Source organism: Hyalella azteca, unplaced genomic scaffold (genome assembly GCF_000764305.2).
Source record: "Hyalella azteca isolate HAZT.00-mixed unplaced genomic scaffold, Hazt_2.0.2 contig12030, whole genome shotgun sequence".
In the NCBI taxonomy this organism is placed as follows: Eukaryota; Metazoa; Arthropoda; class Malacostraca; order Amphipoda; family Hyalellidae; genus Hyalella; species Hyalella azteca.
In genome coordinates this window covers 3,557-31,140 of record NW_025942000.1, presented here as the reverse complement: position 1 = coordinate 31,140, position 27,584 = coordinate 3,557, and the positions used below count along the sequence as shown (strand labels likewise).

At 39.0% G+C, this 27,584-nt stretch overlaps 1 protein-coding gene across 2 annotated transcripts in view; it reads left to right on the top strand.

Moving 5' to 3' along the window:
- LOC108671957 (mediator of RNA polymerase II transcription subunit 15) overlaps positions 1-10,983 on the top strand; it is a 12,874-nt gene extending 1,891 nt beyond the window's left edge. For both annotated transcript variants that reach the window (XM_018159558.2, XM_018159557.2), the window contains exons 2-3: positions 7,739-7,895; positions 8,319-10,983. In XM_018159558.2, coding sequence (XP_018015047.1) covers positions 7,779-7,895; positions 8,319-10,418 — 2,217 coding nt within the window. In that variant the 5' untranslated portion in view covers positions 7,739-7,778 and the 3' untranslated portion in view covers positions 10,419-10,983. The remainder of the gene's footprint in view (positions 1-7,738; positions 7,896-8,318) is intronic.
- The last annotated feature ends 16,601 nt before the right edge of the window (positions 10,984-27,584 follow it).

Sequence of the window (27,584 nt, the reverse complement as noted above, 5' to 3'; positions counted from 1 at the left end):
AAGTGTCAACATTTGAACATCGAAGTTCTAACATCATGGCTTGGCCAATCTTACCGATGTCATTGTCATTTTTCACGTCATTAATATAAATCTGGAAGCAACGTAAGTAAGTAAGGAATTTCCCAGTTCAAATATTTATTTATTTACTTATATCAACTTCGAAACTGTACATATTTTAAAATTGAGTTGTTATGAGACCATAACTGAGAAAATGTTGCTCAATGGGTTAGTCCAGTCGTAAATGAGACTTTCGTTATTCCCTTCCTAACCCCCCCCGCTGAGCCGGACCGGGCGATGCTCTTGCAAACGCATAAGTACTCACAATAATTCCCTGCCACCATGGTAGAAAGTATTACCCTCTCAACCAATCACAGATGGGAGATGACATGACTCTGCCCACTCACAGATGAGAGATGACATGACTCCGCTCACAAGTACCTTTGAGCACTATATGTTAGAATTCCACCATGCTAACGCGTCAACTCAGGACTCAGGTTCTAAGAGTCAGCACAGTAATGAATATTCATTCATAGATCACAATTCAATTGGACATGAATTACAGAACTAAAGAAGGCAACATGGCTTTAGATGTGCCATCGGTGCCTTCTAATGAATGACTGGACTGGTTGTGGCAAGTAGGGTATGAACCTGTATGTCAACAGTACGATCCTGCATGCCAATGTTGTGACTACATTTACATTACCGACATCCTCCCGGCCGGCAAAATCAACACGATCAATACCTAATAACAATGCGCGTAAATGGACTATACAAATTAGGTCAATATGGCATAATTACAGAGCGTAATTATGCTATGTGATACATAATATGAATATATATATATTTGCAAGATAAGTCAATGGTCTGTCGTTTATTTTTGCTTCATTTGAGCAATAATGGTTTCCAAATCTGGGTGCGTTATGTTATGTCATGTGTACTTTGAATGTGCAAAAATTATAACTATCATATGAAAATTGTTATGTAGGTTATCATAGCATGAATCACAATAGAGTATCAAGATTGCAGCTCTGCCACCAGCCTTCATTGAATTATCCCGCCTTTTTTCTAAAATTCAATAATCTCTCTTCCAGCAAAGTTTGCGAAATTCGTTAGCTGCATAAAATACTCTCTGCTGTGGTGTTCGAGTTCCGGTTGACATGAAAACTTGCGGTTCCATAAATGGCGGGAAAGCTCTAATTGCGCCGCTCTGAAGGCAATTCATATAAATAATAATATAATCCACGCCTACGCTGGAGGAAGTTCAAACTTCAGAGGTGGAACTAAATGCAGTAAATTTGCAGTAAGTCAGAAAATACCAGAAAAATACCAGATTTAGGCATATATACCAGATCTATCTATACTGAATATTCATACCAGACACCTTTTGAAAATACCAGATTTGTGAAATCTGGTATAGAAATATACCATCTGGCAATGCTGGTTCAGCGTTACTTGAAATCATCTACAGACGATGTTGCCATTCCATTCAGATGAAAACTGCGTCTAAATCAGAACTGTGTCGGACGGCTCCGTGGCCCGCGCCGAGTGCTGCGCGGCGCGGAATCGATGACCGTGATTTGCACGAACGTCTGCGCGAAAAAAATATAATTAGATTGATTTACGCGAGAAATTTTCCCGTTTATATACATCTTCCTGAGTGTGGTGGCAATAGCAGGTAGAAAAAAAAAAAACACCCTTTAAAAATTTATTTATCATTCGCTAGGCCCTTCTAAGTTTCTAACTTGTTCTATAGTAATTCCAGACCTATTATAAAGCAATGAAATAAATGAAGTGATCACTAGTCTCTAGAATCTAGATATGTCCTTGACATCAAAATACATTTTGGTTTTTTTGCACTTTTGCATAAATTCTTGGATGCTACTGTAGTAATTTTGGTCACATCATTGCTAGAGAAATGAACTTCACACAGATTTTTGTAACTTATTTTATGTTAGCCCAACCTAAATTGTAACTTTAACATCAATTCCTACTTTGCCTTTGGTGTTAAATTAATTTGCACACTGCTCAAAGTGAAATATAAAAAGAACCCACATTTTTCTTGAAAAAATTTTTTTTTTTGCATTAGAGTTATATATTGACATAGCATATTTTGAGACTTTAACTGCAAATGCTCTCAAAAAATGTTTATATATGAATTTTTTCTAACACACTGGGCTTTTTAAAACATATTTGTCATTTTATTTTTTAAAATAATTTAGCTTCTTAACTAAAAACTAGTAGCAGTGCAACTTGCAAGCCTGACAATTTTTGGGTATATGCACTAATAGTATTCATGAAGTTTGGTACAATTTTCACAATACTGTAAAATGGGGTAACTTGGACCACTTTTTTTATAAATGATGCAATTTTTTTACTAGCTGAATTAAACTTGAATTGAAACATGCAAAATACAGGTCTATACTCTAGCTTCACTCACCATAAATTGCTGGCTCCTGCCTCTCATAGTCTTTATGTAATTAAAAAAAAAGTGATGGTCTTTGTTACCCCAGCTCTTGGGGTATCTTAGACCGGGTGGTAAAATCAATTATATTTTTTGGTAAAATAACTCCAAATAACTCCAGGTTTTGGTGCATTGTAGTAGAACTCTTCTTGTTACATATGAAAATGACAAACTTGAAAAAAAAGAGGGGCGCCGCCCCATAATGGGGGAAATGTGACTACCTAATGGCAGCCCTGATGGGGTAAATATTGACTGGCTTGGAAATTAAGTTAAAATTACCATATATAAGACTCTGTAGAGTCTGAAACATAAAGAAAAAACATAAATAGGCTGTCAAACATAAAATATGTTATATATAGTAGGTAATTTTATATTAACTTCCAAGCTGGTCTATGTTACCCCGTCAGGGCTGACATTAGGTGGTCTAAGTTCCCCCATTTGGGGGCAGCACCCCCTATTTGCAAACTAAGACACTTTCCTAAAATTTGTCATTTGCATATGTAACTAGAAGAGTTCTACAATGCATCAAAACCTGGAGTTATTTAACTAAAAAATGAAAAAATTGGAGGGGGTACTCTGACAGGCTTCAAATAATAGCTTTTTTCGTGGGTCACATTTTTAATTTTTTAACCTATTAGATATGCAAACTTTTAAACTTTCTATTGTGTTATGTAGCCTCAGTATTAGGCCTTTAATGCCCATGGACAAAATTTTTCTATGTCAAATAATTTTTGAGTTTTGGGGGTTTATGTTTAAAAACCGAAAAGTGGTCTAAGTTACCCCGCCGGTCTAAGTTACCCCATTTTACGGTACTGAGAAAAATTCTTCAAAAGATAAGGCAGAAAACTGGAAAATGTTTTTTTAGTCTGACACTATATTTAGTTCATATTTTGCTCTGGTTTCTGGCCTGTAGTATGATTCAAAACCATGTTTCCTTATTGTCAAACTGCATGAATTTTATTGTGATTGAAAGAGGATTGGTTATTGCTTGTTTCTGCTTCATTCAGTGATTTTTGTTCATCTTAACTCTACTTGAATCATTCTAAATTCTGCGGCTTTACAGTAAATGCACAATATGTCATAATGTTTTGATATATCATTTGTGATATGTTAAATATAATATAGTCATATGGGGTAAGATGGGATCACAGCCTTCATGGGGTAAGATGGGGTAAGAAAGGACCAGGTCATGGCGTGCATTCTAATTGCACTGAATTTAATTTGATGGATGAATATGATAGAGCAATCATTGCATGTCATTTCAGTGTTTGTTTCAACCCTTATCTGCAAATATTGAATTTTTGTTTAATTTTTAAAGAAAACCTGTGTAAAGAAGGGTCGCAAAATAGTTAACCCTATTTGGGAAATGAGCTCTGTTTAATGATGAAAAATTCTTTGGCCAGGTTTGTGGATGTAGGCAGGTAACCTCAAGTAATAAGCAATATTTGAGACATACTAGGCATTCCTACCTACTATCATCACTGCCTGACATGTATTCTAAAATGGGGTAAAAAAGGACTGGACATGGGGTAAGACGGGATCACTAAATGATCCTGTTTTACCCCACAACGCCACAAGTGTTCCTATCTTTCCCCACAAATGGTCCTGTCTTACCCTACAAATGGTCCCCTGAGAGTTTATCAAAAATAGTTTTTAAATGAATATATTATTGTGCAGTACATGGAGTATTTTGGCCAAAATTTTTATCTTTTGCTCAAACTTCATTCTAACTTGTAAACTTTTTAATTAGAGAAATTTAGTTTACTATTGGAAATTGCGTCAAAGGGATGGAGAAAATAGGGAAGTCTTCCCATTAGTGAGCTGCAGAAGCAGAACTATGTGCAAGATTAGCTGGGGGAAAAATCATTGTGTGAGGCATGAAAAATAATTATTATCACAACTCTGTGAGAGGGCATGGGCTACCTTTGAAGAAGTGCACCATTAATGCAGTTAGCAAGAAAACAAATGATGTCTGACACTTGAGCTATTATCCAATTGGTTTTAGTACCAATTTGATAAATTTTTTAGACAATGATACTAATGGAATATACATGCAGCATTTAGCAGTGCTCTACAATGAACCAAAGCCAACCTAATATTACTATGCTTAACAAAGTTTTCTCGCGACAAAAATGCCAATCTAACTGATATTAGGGTTGACTTCCTACAATACAAAACAGGAACAAGTGGTTGTTTAATCAAATAATGTGTTTTAGATGGATAATATTGAATATCAGGTTCGTTCTTTTATTAAAAACCTTGTAACATAAGAATACCAGATGGTCCTGTCTAACCCCAGCCTGGTCAAAAGCCAATATATATGCAAAATGTCTGAGTTGTAGCTTAGAAGCCCATTGCATAAATAAAACTTGTGATAGGTTCATGTTTTTTTAGTTATTCATGAAATAGTTGCTACAGGCTTGTTAGTGATTTTGGTCCTGTCTCCCCCATCTGACTATATACCAATCTTGTAGGCTGCCAAGCAGTAAAAATTTTTTGGATTTTTGCTGGTCTCATGGTCCATATCTATTCAACTACATAGGCAGAGTGCATAATCCCAAAATTTTAATAATCCAACTCTATTTTACTGGTTGCACAATGAGTGTTGATTTTTGCAAATGAAGCTTAGATCAATTACGGTAACAATTTCAATGAAATGTTCAACAGTGTAAGTCAACTAAATATTATTCAATGTACTACACCACTGAAGTGCTAGTATGGTGTGCTACTGCCACCGACTCACTACACAGTAATAAAATACGGTTGGTTTTGTCACTTGGAAGTTTTTCAATAATAACAGCTTTCTTGGACACATGAAACTGCTGGCAATGATTGTCAATGACCTAAAGCAGGTTCTGCTTTTGTTCCTCTTTGTTAGTACACACTGAGTCAAAGTTCTTTATCAAAGAAATACCACGTTCAGCAGCACCATAGACAATCTTCAGCTTCTGCACTTCTTGACAACTGATGCAGTACTGTTCAATGCTGTTCTGGGCATCAGGCTCCTGCTGTAGGAAGTCAGTTTCAATTTGCATTGCCTCAAAAAAGCTTGTGTGTGTTAGATGGGACAAAGTTTGACAGAGTCAACTCAGACACAGTTCTCTCATCCAGAGATTCAACTCTAGGTGCATGAGGGTTTTCACTGGGTTTTGACCAGGCATGTACCATTTTGTGCTTTTCTGTATCAGTAACTTTTGAATCTAAGAAAGCAAGTCACACGAGTTTCACTCAAGCACCATAAATGGCACCTGAATGTCTTTGTGGCTGCACTGGAAATTGACTTATTAACCATTCCATAAGCGAGTAGATCTTCGAGTAAATGCAGATCATTTTGCAGAGCAATTACAGCAGATATGCATGTGTACCATGCTATAAGATACAGCTTCACTGTAAATGCATTGAACTCTCAAAGCCCTTTGAACTCAGACTGTGTGCAATGAAACGGGCAAATTTTCATGCTGTATGTTATTTTTGCTATCTGGCAGGCTCTGTGATAGGCACCTGGAGCCAGGAGCATTAATGTGAACTTGGCTTTTACCAAGAAATGCCTATTTTACAGTATATCTCACTGATATGCTATACTCTTACATGAAACATGAATGCACTATTGTATCATTTGTTTCTGTAATACAAATTATGAGAAAGAGAGAAGCAAAGCATTGTAACTTCTCCTGCAGTCTTGTCTGTACTGCACAACATAATGGCAAAATTTCTGGTCAAGCAAATAGTCTAGCAAAAAATAAACTTTAACAAAGGATTGTCAGCAAAGAATATGTAAATCAACTGTTGATTTCCTGTAAATAAGTAAAAATTCACACTCTTGCATCGTTCAACATAAAAATCAACTATTGTCATAAAAAATATCAACTGGGTATTAGAAACAGTAAAATAAAGTTGTTGTGCAACCATTAAATATTGAAATATCTCATTCAAATTTTTTTGACTTTAGTTTTAGGAAAAAGAAACTTTTAGGAGATAAGAGTACATACAAAAAATATAACTCAGTACTCACTGCAGTGAGTGGCAGAGAGCGCATTTTCTTGTCGACAAAAACATAGTCAAGTACGGACAGACAGACATGGATGGACATGATGAGCACAATAGCGCCTTTTTTCCATAAATGAGAAAATGCGCTACAAAGCTTAATATTATTACAACACTTCTCTTTAACTTCACTTCTTGTTTGTCTGTCTGTCTGTCTGTCTGTCTGTCTGCTACAAATCTTGTAATCGAAATTTAATACACTTCTACTTATCCTATCGATCTGAAATTTTGCACACTTGTTTAAAGTTGGAGACAATGCATGAATAAAATGTCAAAATAAATGATTTTTAAAATTAAAAAAAAAAAAACACTTTTACCTGTCTAATTGATCTGAAATTTTGCACACTTGTGTGAAGTCAGAGGCAATGCATGAATCGATTAACAGAATGAATAATTTTGAAAAAATTTATATATTAAAAAAATTTATATATATATTAAAAAAATTGAAAAATAATTTTTTTTAATTTTTCGAAAATTAGATGAGAAATTCATTGTATATCTGTAAGATTGGAGATACTGGATTCTTTGGAAGTGTTGTCTTTAAAAAGTAATTTTTAAAAGTATATTATTTTTAAAACACTTCTTTTTAACTTCACTTCTTGTTTGTTTGTCTGTCTGTCTGCTACAAATCTTATAATCAAAATTTAACACACTTCTACTTATCCTATCGATCTGAAATTTTGCACACTTGCGTAAAGTTGGAGACAATGCAAGAATCAAATGACAAAATAAATGATTTTAAAAATAATATTTTTTTTTTCAGTATTAAAAAATTGAAAAAATAATTTTGTCAGCTACAAATCTTATAACTGATATTTGACACACTTTTACCTGTCCAATTGATCTGAAATTTTGCACACTTGTGTGAAGTCGGAGGCAATGCATGAATCAATTGACCGAATAAATAATTTTGAAAAAAAGTATAAATTAAAAAAATTGAAAAATTATTTTTTTTAATATTCGAAAATAAAATGAGAAATTCATTGTACATCTTTAACATTGGAGACACTGGATTCTTTAGAAGTGTTGTCTTTAAAAAGTAATTTTTAAACGTATATTATGTAACCTTAATTTGCTTGACACCCTACAATCTAGCTAACATTTTAAGCCAAAAATTGAAGCTGATGGAAATTTTGAGTACATACTTCATCAGGGATGCAGGTTGGTAATTGGTATTCGAGTAGACCTGGGACATGGACTGCAAAATAAATTAATATTATTTTATTTGTGCAGATATTGAGGTGCCATTTGGAAGATTTTGTGCTGATGAATCATGGCTGAAGATTGGAAATCTCCTGCATTCAGGAATCGCAGTGTGCAACAGATTGCTGAACTGATCCGTGCTACTCCAACCCCATCTAATAAAAATGCTGGTGATATCGAGAGTCAAGTGAGTTAAAATTAATAAGAATTTTCATCTTTTGTTATAATGAGTTTTCAATATTTTATTCTTCTGTGTTTAGCAGTTGTCTGAAATAAATTTTTACTATGATACAATGCAGGCTATACCATGAACATTATTGTGATTCCTGGAGGGCTGTGAGCAAGGACTTGAAAATTTCCTGTAGTGCATGGTTGGAATTATTTGAATTTAAAAGAATGTATTTATTCAATGTTATTAAATGTTTGCATTTGAATTTTCTATTGACTGTATTAAGAAGTTCTATGAAGTTTTTGGTTCTTTTTTCACAAATTTGTGTTTAAGACACAGTTGATTACTCACACAAGTTTTTACTATTATTATTTTTTCAAAAGTGATCAAGTGTTTATCTTTTCAATAAAATTTCTACCTTCTTATCCCTGTTTCTCTCAGATCTTTTCGCGATCCAAATCCAAGACTGAATACCAGAGTATGCTCAGCCGCCTTGTGTCCCACCTGAAAGAACAGGCAGCTCCATCCAGTCAAAGTCATCCTCACTTAGCTGCCATGTTGACGGGTCAGCCTCCTCCTAACCTCCAGGGCCAGATGGGTCAAGCTAATCAACAGATGCCCATGTCTGCTCAGATGGGGCAGCAGCAGCAACAGATGGGAGGACAGGGACCAACTGGTCAGATGGGTGGACAACAAATGGGACAAGTTGGTCAGATGACCAATTCAATGGGTCAGGGAAACCCACAGATGGCTCAGGGTCAAATGGTTGGTCACATTTCACAAGGGATGGGTAACATGGGTGGGCTGGGGCAGTCTATGGGTATGGGTGGAGTTACTCTTAACCACAATCAGGCAATGGGCATGAATGGCCAGGGAAGTCCAATGGGTGTTGGTAGCAATCAAATGGGTGTGAGTGGTGGGTCAGGTGGCCAGATGAATGTTAGTGGCAACCAGACAGTCCAAATGAACATAGCAGGTAGTCAAGGCGGCCAGATGAATATTGGTGGAAGCCATGGTGGGCCAATGAGCATGAACAGAATGGCACCAGGCACTCAAGTTCTCAACCAGATGAACATGGTCGGGCAAACAGCCCAAAATATGGGCATGGTTGGAGGTCAGGTACTCACTAACAGCAACCCTGCAATGATGGGCTCCAACCAAGGACTGGTGTCGTCAAGAATGACTTCGGGCATCGGGATGGGAAGCCTCGGGAACGACATGTCGTGGCAGGGACCCAACACGCACATGGGCATGGCTGGCATGAAGAATAACATGCAAGTAAATATGGCGGGCAAGATGCGCCCTATACAGCAGATGCCAATGGGGGTACAAAATGTGCCGGGGCAACTGGGCGGACAGAATGTTAATACACAGCTCGGGAATGTAGGCATGGGTCGAGGTGTATCTGTCTCGGGGAACACAGCCACCATGCAGCCTCGGATACCCTCTCCGAATTACTCTGGAACTCCGAGCGTTGGGATGCAAAGACAGGGTATACCCGGATCTCCGGGCATGGCCCCGAGCAACCAGCAGCAGTCGCAGCAGATGATGGGTGGTCAGCAGCCCTCGCCTGCCTTCATATCTCCCTCGCCGTCTGCCACGATGATCCCCAGTCCTGTGAGCAGTGGTGGACGAACCAGCATGATGGGCGCACCGTCTCCTGGCAGTAACATGGTTAATACCCCTGGTCAGCCTCTGCAGCCCTCACCTGCCTCCGCCACTCCGGGAGAAGATAAAGCTTACTTTGAGAAGATTCAGCAACTGCAGAAGTATGTGAAGCCTTTGAAAGAGGTTATAGCTAACTCCGGTCGGGAAGAAGGGCAGAGCAATGAAATCTACAAAATGAAGAAATTGCTCGATCATTTAACGAATCCTATGCGAAGAGTTTCCACAGAAACACTGGAGAAGTGCGAGAAAGTTTTGGAAAAGATGTTGCAGAAGGAGAGTGCTGTTGAGGTGATCATGGACGGTGTGAGAGCTGCTCTTAAAGCGCCGAACTCAGCAAGTATTTTTCATCGTACAATCGCCCCTGCTCTAGAGAAGCTCACAGGATGTAGCATTCCCATGCCCCCTTCACCCAAACGTCGCAAAATAGAGGAACCTACTGAAGAATCGACAGCTCCAAAAATTAGCTATATCATTCAGGGTGAAATAGCGCGCCTATCTCCACGATTTAAGGTCAACTTGGACAGTCACCAACCAGCATGCAGCGACGATTTGTCCCTCACGTGTCACCTGGACGACACAAACCTGCCCTGCGTCCCTCCACTGACCCTCACTATCCCCGAAAAATACCCAGACCTTCCGCCCGTAGCCACACTCCTCCACCAGGAATATTCATCCACGGACTTCCTGAAGCTCGTGCAAAGCTTGTTTCTTCGACGCCAGAAGCACCTTCCTCTCACTACCTCCATCACCATGCTGCTCGACACCTGGGAGATGAGCATCAGACAAGCCTGCTCACCCAACGCTGCCAAAAATCCTGAGGCTGTCTCACCCATCACGGCCATCATGCAGCTCATGCATGAAAGTAATCAGTGATAGCGTCGCCTCATCGGATCTTTATTACTACTGCGTTTATAATCCATCACAGATCTGAACTATCATGAACGGACGTTATCAGCTCATATTACATGTACATAAGGATTTTAACATCGCGGTAAATAAACACATATAGAATTAAATCGTGTATATATGCCAACTTTTTATTGCATTCCAAACAAATCGGCATATATGAGGCTCTGGTAATCTAATGTTTTTTTTAAGATTTACGTTGCCACGAACACAATAGTCGAGGAACTAGTATGCCATTGTCATCATCACCATGAACTGAATTGCAAATATATTTCAAGTTATGTCAAGATAGAGGATACTGAAATAAATTTCCAGGTATCTTGTTGCGTCTATGACCTTAGAGACTAGACTGTGTTATGAGATATTATGTTAGGTTTGTTGATAATGGATACTTATGGATAAAAATGCAGCTCAGGTGATTTCTCTAAGCGTAAAACAGTAAAAGTGGAAGTGCAGAATAGCATATTTTTTGTTCGAACGATGCAATCTTTTGTAGCTGCTGTTTAATTACAGAAAGATCATGAAACCTCAAGCAGCCTTTGCTGTTGCATTATTTTATTCCCAGAATGAACCATGCTGATTTGATGCAACTGAAATATATAACAATCGCTCACAGTTGGGCTTCTCGTCTACTACGTATGTTATGATGAGCCGAGGTTCTCGTATATCTAGAACTCATCTGGGTAGAGGCGTTTGATTCGTTGGTGACTTCGTCTTCTGACTCCGAGTTAACAGTCGTGTACCGGTACGTTGGCATTCATACTTGCCTCACTGTCCTACTCGAGATAGGATTCACATTGGGATCAGGTACAAACTTATGAAGAATTTTGACGAATGCAAGCGTAGGAGACTTTCTCTTCGGCCTGAGATACGAGATGCGAATCCTTCGCTTATGTTCTTTTATTTCTGCTGCTGTCACCGACAATTTAAACCACCCACTAACAACGTAGTCTATTCTTCGCTGCACAAGTTCTCGCATAATGTTCGCCACACCTTCCCTAATTTTGTTCTGATCGACGTTTTCACTCTGTGGATTGTTTAATGCGTTAGGAATATTGAGATGAGAATCTTCCCACGTGCCGCGCAACACACTCAGATCGCCTCTCCATGAGAGTCAAGGATGACTGATTATGTACCATGAAAACCGACCGCGCTGTCAGCAAGGCATTAGCTGTCGCTCTGTAATTACATTCAATATATAGTCAATAGAGGTTTTCCTATGACCATTGCCCAAATTTTAATGTATGCCTGGTGCATTGATCGCAGGTCTGGGAGACACATTTTTGGAGAGAGGACCTTGCTACGGATGGCGGCTGAAGTTTCGTTCCAGACTCCCCGAGGCAGTCAAACTCCAGAAGACCCTGAATGCTTAGATCGCGGCCGAGGAATTTACTTCCCAGCTACTGCGAGGTGTCCTCGAACGCGACAACTTCAGTGAACGGTCGCGGACCGCAACAAGTCCTCGCAAATGTTGTCGTGCCTCGGCGAATAAAGAAATATTCCAGACAAGTGGCATCAAGTGAACACATAAGCATGCACTGTTGCGTTGCAGCATCTGGCGCAGCAATGCCTCTAATGGTCATCTCCAAAGACGCATTTCCAGTAGGTAACTATGCTGCTGGTGGTCCCGACGGAGCTTTAAACGGCAAACAAGCCACTGGCTCATGGATTCTGAACTTTTCCCCGGCGGTTCACGATATTCTTGGTATTCGCTTAGCCATCAGCAGATAGACCTGTTCTGCTCGATAGCCACGCCTCACACTGCTCTCCAGCAGTTATTAACTATGCCAGGCAAAACAATGTGATTTTGCTAGCGTTAATGCCTCAAAAAACCCAAATCTTTAAGCCATTCGACGTGGCCGTCTTAGTATTTCAAAGTTGCTCTCTCAAAGCTCGCAAAACGAGGGCAAATTTTGCAAAGAAACCTGTGAATTGCAAAGAAGAATGTTCCGCGTATCTTAAAAGGTGTTTTTGAAAGTTCAAGGACGACTTCAAATATAGAATTTGGATCCAGAAAGTGCGGAATTCCCCCCTTCAACCGGAACGCAATTGACAAGTCCCGACTTTCCAGGAACCACCTGATCCCCAGCACAGGAGTTTCGATTGTTCGTTCATGGTGACAAGACGTGTGGTGCTATCGCTTAACAACCAAAGTTCTCGGTGTTGTAGACAAATCTGAAACCCAGTGCAAATCTATTAATACTAGTGCTTACCGAATAAGTGTGAAGATCATTCGAAGGTGAAAGGTATCAATAGCAATAGGTATGGCTGAATCATCGTCAGGCCCCAGCCTGACAGAAGAGCTCTTCTCTGAAGCAGGGATGGACACGTCTGAGTTTGCCGGCTTCCCTTCCGACTCACCAGTGATAGGAAGACCTTCCAAGATCAAGAAGCCCAGACTTCAATGCCACGCCAAACCTGTTCTTTCATCAACCTTTTTAGAATCTGCCTCAAACAACACCACCCAGTTTGAAACATTGCCTGTCAGTGGGAAGCCTGCCGAAGACCACCACTGCCCTGGATGTAATGGACTATCATGACTCCTGCCCTCCGGAACGTAGCCTTCAACACTTCTGGAAAATCATATAGGCAGCCGAAAGCCACCAGACAGAACGAATAATTTTGAGCTCTACACCCCCCAGACACGAGGTCGAATAGCCTACGGTCGAATGGCCGTCCACCACTGAACGTTGCGTAGAAGCATCACTTCATACCCTGGCCACCGCTCGAATTGGAACTTGCGCGCAACAGCCTGCGACCACTTGGCTTTGCCCACCTCCGGCCTCGCATAAAACATGCCGTGCACCACCTGGCCGTCGGTCGAAAGAGAGCCGTGCGACTGGCCGAGTCAGGTTAGGTTAGGTTGGGTTAGCTCTCGGCTGGAGCGTTCGACCCGCGGGCGTTCGACCGAGGGCTGGTTCGACGCACTGCCTAGATACGGACGGCTTGGTGGCGGATATCACATTCGCTGCAAGGCTCCGGCGCGCTACGTCCGAGTGGTGTACAATTTTTTCGCGGTACGGGGGACGACGCTAGGCCATTCGATCGCCGGCTGTTTCTCCTGAGGGCTGATTGGTCTAATTCAATTGATTCGTACTGTCTGGTGGCTTTCGGCTGCCTATATGATTTTCCAGAAGTGTTGAAGGCTACGTTCCGGAGGGCAGGAGTCATGATAGTCCATTACATCCACCAGGGGCAGTGGTGGTCTTCGGCAGGCGTTCCAAAACTATACTCGATTATACGCGCTCTCAGCTCTGTCGTCCATGGTTATTAATATGCATGGTTGAACTATGTGAGGTTGACCCACGAGGACATCCGTCTTTCAGTTCAGCTTCCTTGTTGCGTCACTGAGATCAAGAAACGTAAACAATCCCGTCATTCGCATGACGGATTGGTTGACTGGTTTGGTCGCACTTCGGTGATTGGTTAATGCCCGTGACGTCACTGGGATCAGTGACGTCACAGGTGAGCAACAAACTCCATCCGCGAAAATGAGCTTCTCATGGGTCAACCTTATACTAGTTCAACCATGATTAATATGAGTCGGCAACTGGATATGGTCCCATGGTTCAACCAAAGTGTTGCACGGATTAGGCGGCACTCGCACACAATCGTTGCAGCCGAACTCTACGGCATCCTCCAAGCCTTGAAATACTTATCCGCCAACAGCACACTGCCTGCAGTTATTTGCACGGATAGCCGTTCATCTCTACAACTTCTTCAGCTAGCATTCCCCAGCAGCTACACTCAGTTCGTGGCCGCCATTCAAGCGCACCTTCATCGGTTGCCAACAGGAGCAGTTCACTTGCAGTGGGTACCAAGTCACGCGGGTCTGCAGGGAAACGAGGCAGTGGACAAAGCCGCCAAGCATACAGCCACGTCTGCAGACCAGACAGCACAAGTCCCTTTTGACTTCTCTGAGCTGAAGTCAGTGGTACATCGTAGCATCTGGAAATTTTGGCAAGCGAAGTGGACATCAATCCGATGACAGTTTGCTCTGGGAATGATCAAGCCATCAGTTCACCCATGGGTTCATCGCATGCTGCAGACTCGCAGATTCGAGACCCTCTTTGTCAGACTACGACTCGGCACTGCTCCACCAAACAAGTCTCTCTTCCAGATTTGCCAAGCCCCATCACCACTCTGCCCTTCGTGCCAAGTGCCAGAAACAGCACATCACTATCTCATAGTCTGCACAGAGTACGCTGAAGCCCGCTCCCAACTGCGACGTCAGATAAACTCCCAGGGGATACTTGTAATCAATCTTGGAACCCTACTGGGAGGAGATACCACCAGCAGCCCTACCTGGCCCCAGACCTGCAGAGCTGTGGAAAACTTCATCAGTTAAACCCACCGCTCTGACCCCTAATCGTTGACAAACTGCTGCTTCTGGAGTGAATCGTCCAAGGCGCAGCACTCCGTTAACCTATCGAAGAACAGAACAGATCCCCAGCACCGACGTTGATTTATCTATCATAACATAACATAGTGATGCCAGAGAACTCTTCTAGTCAGGGTCAACTTATCGATGAACCAAGCACTTCTAACATTACTTTCAACTTAGAAGATGCTGCTTTGCTTTCAAAAAATGGGATGTCAGTGAGCACCGGAGCTTTGAAGCCAGCTGGGAGAGTTGATCACAACATGAACCGAGCAGTGGTCATTTCTATTTCAGACGAATGGGGATCGGTTGCAGAGTCTGAAATTCAAATCATTGCACCGGAGTGTCATGCAGTAGAGTTTCATTCGCCAAGCGAAAATCCTCTAGTGGCAAGCGGTATAATTTCTTCGTATTCTGCTAGTATCTTCTCCCCTTTGAAGAAGAAATCCTCTCTGGATGCCGTCGCCCGTCGCGCATTTCTTCTAAAGCACGAGTCATGACTTCAGATGAAGTACAACTTTACAAGCAAACCTCGAGTTACAAACACTATTAAAAATGAAGAACAAAATACAATGGCATCCCCTCAACATCTCGAAACAAGCATCCCAGACAATCCAGTGAGGATGGTTGTACCCTGGAAGGTAGCAACTGTTTGATTTGTGGACGTGATTGGGCTGCTGATCGGGTGCCCTTCCAGGCAATGTAGTTTGGCTGCGAAACCCAAGGTTGTTCTCATTGGACTTGCCCGCGATGCCTCCGAAATAACTTTTATTACAAAATCGATTTTTACTGTCGAAACTGTGAACAAACTTAATATTTTACTATAGTATATCTGTATTCTTACTATATGATGTAATTTTGTGCGACATTTTGGTACCTACATCATCTTTTCTATTTAGTCCAGAAATTACTAAATATCTCCGAATTTTATTTGCTTCCGATTGTATACCATTTCACGCTCAAAGAGAACGTCAGAAAATATAACTTTTTCGTAAACTTGCAAAATCCAAGTGTTTGTACTTGAAGATTTGTTTTATTTTATTTTAATATCTTGATCTAAATTTTATTCGTTAGTTCTACATTGACCATTTATTTCCTTGTTACGTATAGACTTATTCTTTCATCAATATTCTTTCTCCTTCTTTCATGACCGGAGTAAAATCTTTACGCATATATATATATATGAAAAAAATGATACAATATTTTCACCTCGACACATTTCAATATCAATGGTTGAGGCTATATTGGTTTCTGTGACGGTTGGGTTTAGTAATATATAGCGGTTTCAGCATTCATCAAGCCGTTAGATCTGTCGCCGATTAAACATCGCAGTAGTTCCACAGTTTGTTGCAGGAACACGCAACTCACTGCTTCCATTTTGCTACTCATACCGCCCGGCCTTCACGCCGATTTGACCAGAACTGTAGCAGGTAGCCGGGAACGAACCCACATATTACTGCTCCAGTCACTGTATTCTGAACTGTAACCACGGGGCCACCTTGCACTTAGATCTTGAAGATTTTGTATTAAGAAGTGGAAACACGGATAAATGACTAAATCCGAATTGAAAATTAAATAATTTATATCACCGCATCATCAATTTACGCAATCTATGTTCACACTAATATTGATCGTCTACAAGTCCCTTTTAAAACACATGAGATGCGAAGGATGCACGAGGTCATTCGTGCGATGCCCATTAGCCACTCTTACCCGAGGCCGTTTACGCCAGTCCTACTAACTTCACGCGAGAGAAGAAGTCCGCAAATGAGACGTAGTGATGTAGGATATCACGAGCTCTGTAACAGTGTTGCCAGATGGGCCTTTTTCAGGCCAAATTTTGAAAATGTGGCCTTTTTTTAATGCATTTGCCTGACAAAAAAATTCATTTGGCCTTTTTGTCCGTTTGGGGCCTTTATTATGAAAAATGTAATTCTCGGCCTTTTTTTGGTGATAATTTGGTCCTTCAATTTTATCCAAGACGAGTACACCCAAATTTAGGTTTGCCCAAGACGAGTACACTCAAATTTTGACAAGTAACTGTGTCAATACTTCGGTTTACGGGTTTAGGTGGCAACACTGGCGAGTGCCGCCTAATCCGTGCAACACTTTGGTTGAACCATGGGGCCATATCCAGTTGCCGACTTATATTAATGTATAAGGTTGACCCATGAGAAGCTCATTTTCGCGGATGGAGTTCGTTGCTCGCCTGTGACGTCACTGATCCCAGTGACGTCACGGGCATTAACCAATCACCGAAGTGCGACCAAACCAGTCAACCAATCCGTCATGCGAATGACGGGGTTGTTTACGTTTCTTGATCTCAGTGACGCAACAAGGAAGCTGAACTGAAAGACGGATGTCCTCGTGGGTCAACCTTACCATAGTTCAACCATGCATATTAATAACCATGGACGACAGAGCTGAGAGCGCGTATAATCGAGTATAGTTTTCACTCCTAAAGAGTAGTAAATTCAGCATTAATTTTTGAGGTTACAGCGCTGTTTCTCCATACATTCAGCCTTCTGGTGTGAGTCACTACCAAATTTCATTTTGAATAAATATAATTACTCTTCTCCGAATTATGATAGGAAATATTTTTTTCTGCGCATTCAAAAGTCGTGATAAATTTATAGGATTGACTACTAATATATACCTTAGTCTTGCAAGGACAACATCATCTTTATACCGCAGATATGAGTTTACATTTATTTTCATTTCCGCGTATAAATATTCTACCATCAATACCAAAAAACTTCGCTACATCACTAATGTCGCCGACCACTTCACTATCTATTTTGTTAGCAAACTGAGCCAAAACTCTCTAACGCGATCGAAAAGCTTTATAGATCATGTAAGGTGGCAATCGAATCCTAAATATCATTGTTCTGACCTGTAATAAACGGTTTTATTTACGATCAGCGAGTAACTTGCAATTCGCTGTAGGCCGGAACCTGGCGGCTTATGTAGCATTGATGGTAATTCAGCTCGTACACTTAGTGAAATTGGTGTATTTTTTTGCTGACTGAAAGCCTGGAGAGTAAACGCATGCACTGCAAATGGTTAGAACTACCTTAAATTCAAGAATTTCTTATTAATTTCAAATGAGGCCTTTGTGAGCTAAATTGGCCTTTTTCACTCGGCTCCATCTGGCAACCCTGCTCTGTAATGCGGCGTTTAGGGACGTTGCTGGGAAAATAGGACCTCAGACGACCTATCCTTAGTAAAGCCTTAGCCTCTGTCAGAAGGCAATTATGCTGACGTCTCGGACAAATTTACGGACGGACTCGCGGCTGCTCTCCCCAAATTCAGTAAGCAAGGAATATCTCTCAAAGTAATGAACGTAGCTCGATGAAACTTGGTACACGTATTCATTAGGACCTAACGGTGATGTTTAGCTCGTGAAATTTTTTTTTCAAATTTCGCCCCCATTCGTGAGTTATGTGACGATACGTGACGAAATTTGCAGTGAACATGACATTTCTTCTGAAGTTGAACTACCGTGCAGATTGAACGAAACTTTGAATATAGAAACCTAACCTCCCAACGGTGATGTTTATCTAGTGACAATTTTTTCGATTTAGTCTTCGTTTATGAGTTATACGGATATACGACCGGCATTTCTCAGGCCGATTTTTAAACTTGCATTGGCCAAGAGCCGCAAACGTAGAGCCGTATACTCGCAAGCGAAGGCAAAATCGAAAAAGTTGTACCGATCTAAACATCACCGTTGGGAAGTTAGGTATTCACATAGGAAGTTTCCTTCAAATCTGTTAATTTTTTTAGGAGAAATTCTATGCTCACTGCGATTTTAAGCACGTATTGCTGTTTAAAGCACGAATGAGGTAAAAGTGAAAATAACTCGCAAACGAAGGCTAAATCTAAAAATTGCCATCAGCTAAACATCACCGTTTGGAAGTTAGGTTTCTATATTCAAAGTTTCGTTCAAATCTGTACAGTAGTTTAGAAGAAATGTCATGCTCACAGCAAATTTCGTCGCGTATCGTCATATAACTCACGAATAAAGGCGAAATTTGAAAAAAATTACAAGCTAAACTTCACCGTTAGGCCCTAATGAATACGTGTACCAAGTTTCATCGAGCTACGTTCATTACTTTGGGAGATATTCTATGCTCACTGAATTTGGACACCGCTCGCGAGACCGGTCGTAAATTTGTCCGAGACGTACTATGCTGCTGATTCGATGAAGATTACGGCATACAATAAAGTCTTTTTAATTTATTTCTTGCAAATTTGCTACGCAGTTTCGTGTGTGTTGTTTTTATTTCTTTCAATATTTACAGTTGTCTACACCAGCATTTCAGCGGTTGAGACCTCGTATTTGCGGTGCAATGCGTTCTTTCGGTCATAATGTCTACCTCCTGAATTATAAACGCAGTCATAAATCCGGCCACAAATTATTGATAATATCTACCTAGTTTTCAAATTTGAATGAAATCCGTTCATTATTGATGGATATATGGCTGGAAGAGTTGAAAATTAAGTTAGGTTTTGCAATCGAGTACACAGGCGAGTTCGCTGAAGTGTCGATTCGGTACAGTTTTCCCAGAATCGAAACCGTAAAAAGTACAGTTTTTACTGAAAGCGAATTTTAATCATGGCACGAATACATTTGATTATAGTAGCTAGAAGAAAGATTTATTCCTTTGATTTACGTTTATTTTCGTAAAAAATCAATATTTTGAAACATTTTTATTAATGTGATAAAAAGACGTAAGTTGATCGGTTGGCTCTGCGTCAATTCGGTCTTTTTAACACGTTTTTCTTAGCTTAGCTTCGCGTTTGTTTGTTTGTTTGTTTATTTGTTTGTTTGTTTGTTGTTAACATTGACAACAAAAATAAAATAATTAAAAAACTTTTTAAAAAAACACGTTTTTCTTGTGGACTAAAAAGTAGAAAATAAATTGTGGCTCGCCGCAAAAAACGTGGGTCGGGAAGATTTATGATTAAAGCGAAAAGCACACAACACACGAATTTTGGAAATTTGATGGTGAACGTACAGCCCGACCCACGTTTTTTGGGGCGAAAATATTTTATTTTCTCCTTTTTAGTCCGTTGCTACACATGAAAAACGTTGTTGCGAGCCAATTTACTTGACTTGACTTACGTATCGATGATACGCAGCGTCAGCGCCCGCACGTCATACTATATATATACTATGTATATACTTTACTCAATTAAACTAATTTCAGTCTCTAATTACTAGTTTTTATGATTGTATCTGAAATTGTTAGGCGAAAATAGCCTGCATGCCGAATTTCAGATCTCTAGAACAATCAGAAGTGGGCTAATTTTCATTGTCAATGTTAACAACAAACAAACAAACAAACAAACAAATAAACAAACAAACAAACAAACAAACGCGAAGCTAAGCTAAGAAAAACGTGTTAAAAAACGTGTTAAAAACGTGTTAATAATTAGCCCACTTCTGATTGTTCTAGAGATCTGAAATTCGGCATGCAGTTTATTTTTGCCTAACAATTTCAGATACAATCATAAAAATTAGTAATTAGAGACCGAAATTAGTTTAATTGAGTAAAGTATATATATAGTATGACGTGCGGGCGCTCACGTTATAGACGAGCAGGCGCTGACGCTGCGTATCATCGATACGTACGTCAAGTCATACTTAATCAAGACTTAATCGTTTTTCTTGTGGACTAAAAAGTAGAAAATAAAATACTTGAAAAAACTTTTTAAAAAACCACGTTTTTCTTGTGGACTAAAAAGTAGAAAATAAAATACTTAAAAAATTTTTTAAAAAACCACGTTTTTCTTGTGGACTAAAAAGAAGAAAATAAATTATGGTTCGCCCCAAAAAAACGTGGGTCAGGCTGTACATTCACCATCAAATTTCCAAAATTTAAGTGTTGTGTGCTTTTCGCTTTAATCATAAATCTGCCCGACACACGTTTTTTTGGGGCGAACCATAATTTATTTTCTTCTTTTTAGTCCACAAGAAAAACGTGGTTTTTTAAAAAATTTTTTTAAGTATTTTATCTCTACTGTACGTCAGTAGAGAAAATTCGCAGTAACGCTATTCACGCACAACTAGTCAGGCTATGGCGACTTTAATGTGCCCTTCGTCAATATTGGTGGCAAGCCTTCATGATTGAGTTTAAACATGATTCAACCCTGCACAATTATTACATTTAATTTTTAGCTTCTGGATGTTTTGATGTTCAATTTATTCTTGCGGGTTTCTCGAAAGTGGCGACTTTTGTGGCATTGACCGTAATCAGAAATCTTTTTTCCTAAAAACTTGATTGATGGCAATTAGACTTTAACAAGCAAGCTAGTCTGCTCTGGCTATTGACATTTTGGTTTATCATTAGGAGTTTATTTAGGATATCTCATCAATAAAAATGATTTATAAGCAAATTGCCTTGGACTAAGAAGAAGTTATTCAATTACTTGGGTTCAATTTCTATAAAGCACTCTGCACGGTCTGCTGAGTGACTGAGTCTGCTCCAAGTTTTGCTAGGCAGTGAGCAATATTTAGGCCTAATAACATAATTTTCAGGGCATTTACTAGTTTTTGATAAATTTATTGAATTTAATTTTACCATCAAACTGGGTAATAATGGACAGTTTTGAGTGTTTTTTGTTGATAACTTCTTACCATAAAATATTTTATAGGGTAAACGCGGTATATTCCGTCATTGTGGGTAATTCCGTCACCTCTTTAGTTTTTCCTTTATATTAAGCTTTGTTTTAGTTCCATGCCTTTGTTGATGGTTGAAATGGTGACGTCATACATTTGCGCGTCAAACTAATGCCAAAACACTAGGTCTTGGCCATCTAGCGGGAAATTTTTGAGATCCAAAGAGAGACAATGCACGCTACCCAGTGAGATCATCGAAAAATGTGTCAAATTTGACTGAATGACAGTTGACCTTGCTCTACCAAATAGTGAATAACTTTGTATAGGAAGAATATTATGGTTTGAGACTTTTAAATACATCTGTGAATATATTAGGAATCCTTTAAGTATACTTGTATTTGCTGATTTTAAGTGGTAAATAAATTTCCTAATAGATGATTAAGTTGAGAAATGAATTTAGACACATGAAAACTAATTCCGTCACAACTTGAATTGGACACACACAGATCGTTCCAAGCTGTGTACAAAAATTAAAATTTGCCTAATTAAAAGCTTAATAGTTGTTAATTAAAAGCGTAATTAAGTAGTGTTCAATATTCATTAGTGTTCTAATTCAAAGCCGTGTAGTATTCCAATACAGCTCACACAGCAAACGGAATTCAAACACGTGGATGACGGCATTACGTATCAGTAGAATTTGAAGCGCGGATGTAATATGCCTCACCACCGTGACACCACGTGCTGAATATTGCCACACACAGTGACGAAATATAGGAATTTGGTAGGTTTCCATTCTAAAGGCTTTTAAATAAATATGGCAGCATTTTGTGACCTTTTGTTGTTGCTGGCGCGTAGTACGGTGTTTTGCGAGTCAAATAAAGCAAACAGAACTTGAGTAACGCATACGGTTATTTTTTTATAGTTTTTCATTTCTCGATGCGTCCTTAATGTGACGGAATATACCGCGTTTACCCTACACAAGTTTGGGCTCATTTTCCATACTGGAATATCAGGCAGATTTTTCAGAATACCTACCGCATGTGAAAAGAGTCTCTAAGGGACTCAGGATGGAATTCTAATTTTGAAGGTTCATATATTATTTTGACCTACCAAGACCACTTTTTTTCCAAGACCACATTGTTATTTGAGGCAAAAAATGAACTTCTTGAAGGCTTGAAACACGTATGCTCATAGTGGCAAAGCAGAGAGTTTTTTTTAGACTCTTCAAGTTCATTTTTCAGTCCTATAAGTAGACCAGTAAAGTATCTTGGATACCAGAATTATCATACATAAGAAATCTGTTAAAATCTGGAGTAAATGAGGAAATTAAAAATGAACTGATTCTAAACAATCACTGGTTTGCCACTATGCATATGCTAACTTGCTCAGTTTCTATAAAGTACCTAATCACTTGGTTGTTGTAAGCCTGCACTTTTCACTCTACACACCAATTAAAATTAGAATTATAAAAAGTATTAGTTGGTTGAAAATTTGTCTCTTAAGTTGACCACAATGAACTAAACTTCATTAAGTAATTATAACTACGCTGCAAATCGTAGTTATAATGACGAGCAGAACTACATATCACATTGGCTAACGTGCAACTGAATTAAATACCTAGCTTCTTTCCCACACAGGGCTGGAAAAGTCCTATTTTTGTCTGAAATATCGCGGCTCTAATATATAATTTCAGTAGGTATGAAATCTTGCGGCTCGAATGTCATAAATTTTTGTTTGATTGAAAAATTGCGGTTTGCACTTCGCAAACATGTCACTTCATAAAATTGTCAACTGTCACAATCTGCATTGCTTTACCGTTCCTGCCAAAATATCCTGCAGAAAAAACATAAACATCGTAATGTAAACAAATCAACTACGGTAAACATTTTGTTGAAGATTGTGCATAGTTGAGGTCATGTCAAAGCAGTCAGACTGCATTAACACGTGCTCAACTCACAGTAAAGACAAATTTTATTGTTGTCATTTGACTGTTTTAGGGTAAATTAGAGATTTGGGGTAGCACGTGCATCATGATGCATGGACTTCGTAAATGAATTTGCGCCTTGTAAATGGCTTTTCATGGCCGAGATATGGAATTCCAAGGCTCGGTGAAATGGAATCACATCTCGGTCCTCAGTGAAATGGAATCATTGCTCAAAGAAATGGAATCACAGCTCAAAGAAATGGAATCACGGCTCAAAGAAATGGAATCATGGCTGGCAAATCCATAAAACCACGGCTCGAAAAATTCAGTTGCGGCTCGCCAAGTAGATATATTCCATGCCTGTTCCCACATCCCGCTCCCGGTGCATAATCTAGCGGGATGATCAATGCGGACGGTAACAGAGTCCAACTAATCATTCGTATACTTGGTGCAAGAGAATGAATAATTATGTTGTTTCTGATCAAACGATCAAAAACTTTTTCTGTTTCTGATCAAACAAGCAAAAACTTCTGATCCAACACCAGGGCGCAGAGGGTGGATGCAGCGTCGCCAATATATGGGTTTTTAAGCCCTAAGCATCGCTGTGTAATTTTAGGATGCGTCGCCGGGTAATTTTTAATGAAAAGCCATTTACGCTGAGTAATGAAAAACTATTTACAAGCCACAAACTTATTTACAAGGTTGCATGCATGTGTTACCCCAAATAACTAATTTTACCCCAAAAACAGTCTGATTGTACAGCAACTCAGCACGTGTCAACTGAACATGTGATAATTTTGTCTGACCGCTCTAATGTGACCGCAACTACGTAATTGTAAGCTTGATGTTTACATTTTTTGGCAGGAACTCATTGCAACTGATTTCTGGACAAGCTTCACTGCATGCTGATCCATCCAACATATCGGAAACCTTACTTTTTTTAAACAGTTGTCGAAGACTGACAAATATATTGAATGCAAGAATTTCAATCTAAATGTGTCGGCAAGATCTTCTGAAAGCGTAAATTTTGCTACTGAAGCATCTCCAAAGATCTTGCAATATTCATCCACTCTGCACAGTGGATCAAACAAACAAAAACTTCTGATCAAACAAACGAAAACTTCTGATCAAACAAACAAAAACAAACTTTTTGAAGATAATTCTGAAATTGTAACGTTTATTGAATTTTAATACGGATTGTTGATTTTAGCATCGTATTGCCAAAAATTGAGTATTGCAAAACATTCATTTACATCAAAAACAATGAATTTTTTCTTACAGCTCCTCAGGAATGACGAATGAATGTTCCTCATATTGACGAATGATGATCTCACTCTTATAGCTAAAAATTTTAAATTGAACAATTTTGTCATTTCAAAGACTCCATTGATTACAGAACTTAAGTTTTTGGAAGTGTATTCAAGAAAAGTTTCTGAAATAGTAGGAACATTTCCATTATAGTCAAATGGGGTAAGATAGGATCACACCCTTCATGGGGTAAGAAAGGACCAGCCCATAATGTGCATTCTAATTGCACTGAATTCAATTTGACAAAAGAATATGTTAGAACAATCATTGCCTACCATTTCAATGTTTGTGGCAACCCTCTTCTGCAAATAATGAATTTCTGGCTAATTTTTAAAGAAAACCTATATAAAGAAGGGTCACAAAAGAGTTAACCCTGTTTGGGAAATAAGCTCTGTCTAATGACAGAAAAATTTTGGCCAGGTTTGTGGATGTAGGCAGGTAACCTCAAGTAATAGGCAACTTTTTAGACATACTTGGCATTCCGACCTGCTACCATCACTGCCTGACATGTATTCTAAAAGACTAAAATGGGGTAAAAAAGGACAGGACATGGGGTAAGACAGGACCACTAAATGATCCTGTTTTACCACACAAGTGGTCCCATCTTACCCCACAAATGGTCCCATCTTACCCCACAAATGGTCCTCTATTACCCCCCACATTTTGGGTGGCCTGCCCTCCAAGTCTGCTTGCTTCCATTAAAGGTTGGGGGATCTGAACTAATAAGATGACTGGTGGTGGATATTCATTGTATCCAAAAATTCAGAGAATTCAGAAGTAAACTCGGGACCATTGTCAGCAAGTATGTTTTTAGGCACACATGGAAGGAATGGAATAATTTGCTGAGCAAATGCTTTGATGATAGTTGAATACTTTTTGTCTTTGGTGGGAACTGCAGCAAACCACTTTGAGTAGTGGTCAACTACCATGAGACACCCAATATTACCACGTGTCGTTCGTGGCAAGGACATCAAGTCAGCCGCCACCAGCTCAAATGGGTGCTGTGTCACAATCTTTATAGTAGGAGGAATAACAGATGTTGAAAATTCCTTTAAGATTTGACAATGATTGCAAGTGGTGCAAATATCACTTACTATTTTATATCTAGATGGGTGCCACATCAAAGTTGTTAAAAGGTCCATGAGTTTATCCCTTCCCACATGAGAAAAATTGAAATGCAGAGCAAGGGAAACCTCAACAATTACTTTAAAAAGCACAACTATAACTGGACATGGGTTATTGTAAACTAAAATTCTATCCAAAATTGATAATTTACCAGCTTGACATTCAAAACGCTGGACTCTATTCGGCCATTTCTTTGGTATAATTCCTTGTTTCAACATGTGCATTACAATTTGTAATTCAGGACAACCAGATTGGACAAACTTGATGAGATCATCCTCCATTAATAAAGACATTCCAGTAATTTGGGATAGATTCCCTTCAATCTCAAGCTTCACATTGTTGTCCACCAAACAGGGTTGGCAATGATTAAATCAAAATGATTAAATCATGTGATTAAATCACTTGATTTTTTTATAAAAAAATCATGATTTTTTTTATTTTTTTTTTATTTTTTTGATTTTTTTTATTTTTTCATATATTTAAAAGTATTGAGTGGCAGTCTTTAATTTATATTGAGGTATTGTTATTCATGCTTTAGTATAAATGTACTATGAATGACAAATTGGTATATAAACTTGTTGCCTTTAGTGTGTATTAGGTTCCAATAAATGGAATGTTTTTGGTACAGAGGCATCAAGAGTGCAATACATTGTACGTAGCTAGCAGCTAAGCTAATTCTTATAAGGCTATAAGTAGTCTAACTATATATTGATTACAATATATAATTTAAATATGTTAGCTAGCTTATACAGGGTGGGGCAGAACTGATTGAACAGTTTTGAGGCAAAATAAAAGAGTAATGGAGGCACATAAAGAAGAAAGTTTATATTCCTCATGATTAGCATAACATACCATTTAAAATACCTTTGTTTTAAAAACAATATCAGGAAGATGGGGTTTGTTAGCTGCATCACTCTGTTGGAGTCATTCTCCGAAGTTTCCTACAGCACGTTCACACATATGGCGAGGTATGGCCATAACCTCTGCTGCAATAATCTGTTCCCTTAGCTGTGGTATGGTGTGAGGGTGACTTCTGAACACCCTTTCTTTTAGATGTCCCCAAAGAAAGAAATTACAAATGCTCAAATCAGGTGACCTCGCAGGCCACTGTAAATCACCCCTCAGAGACACCAGACCTATGGGAAACATAATTCAAAGTATTGAGTGACATTCAAGCTGTGTGAGCTGTAGCCCCATCCTGCTGGAACCACATGTCTCTCAATGCTTAATTTTCAACAATGTTTTCCATCATGGGCTTTGAAAAATTTTGCAGCATAGCAATTGGAATTCACTGTTACGGTTACTCCCTCCTCTGAGAACAACTCCAACAGTGTGTTGCAGCTAACGGCCCCCATCTTCCAGATATTGTTTTCAAAACATAAGTATTCTAAATGGTATGTTATGCTAACCTCTAGGAAAATAAACTTTCTTCTTTATGTACCTCCATTTCTCTTTTATTTTATCTCAAAACTGCTCAATCGGTTCTCCCCCACCCTGTATATTGAGAGGTTGAGATTGTATTGACCTTTTAGGCAATTAGAAAGATTTTCCACCCTAATACCAGTATTCTAATTAAAATACCCTATTTAATTTCAATCTTTAAATATGTGAATTTAAAACTAGAAACAAAACAATTACAAATTATAAGACTATATATAAAAAAATTAAATGCAGTGAATGGATATAAAATATTTGAATTGTGCACATGTTTATTTCAAACAGTGTTAGCTTTTCTCATAACTTAAGTCTCGTTTCAAGTTGAATGAGGTT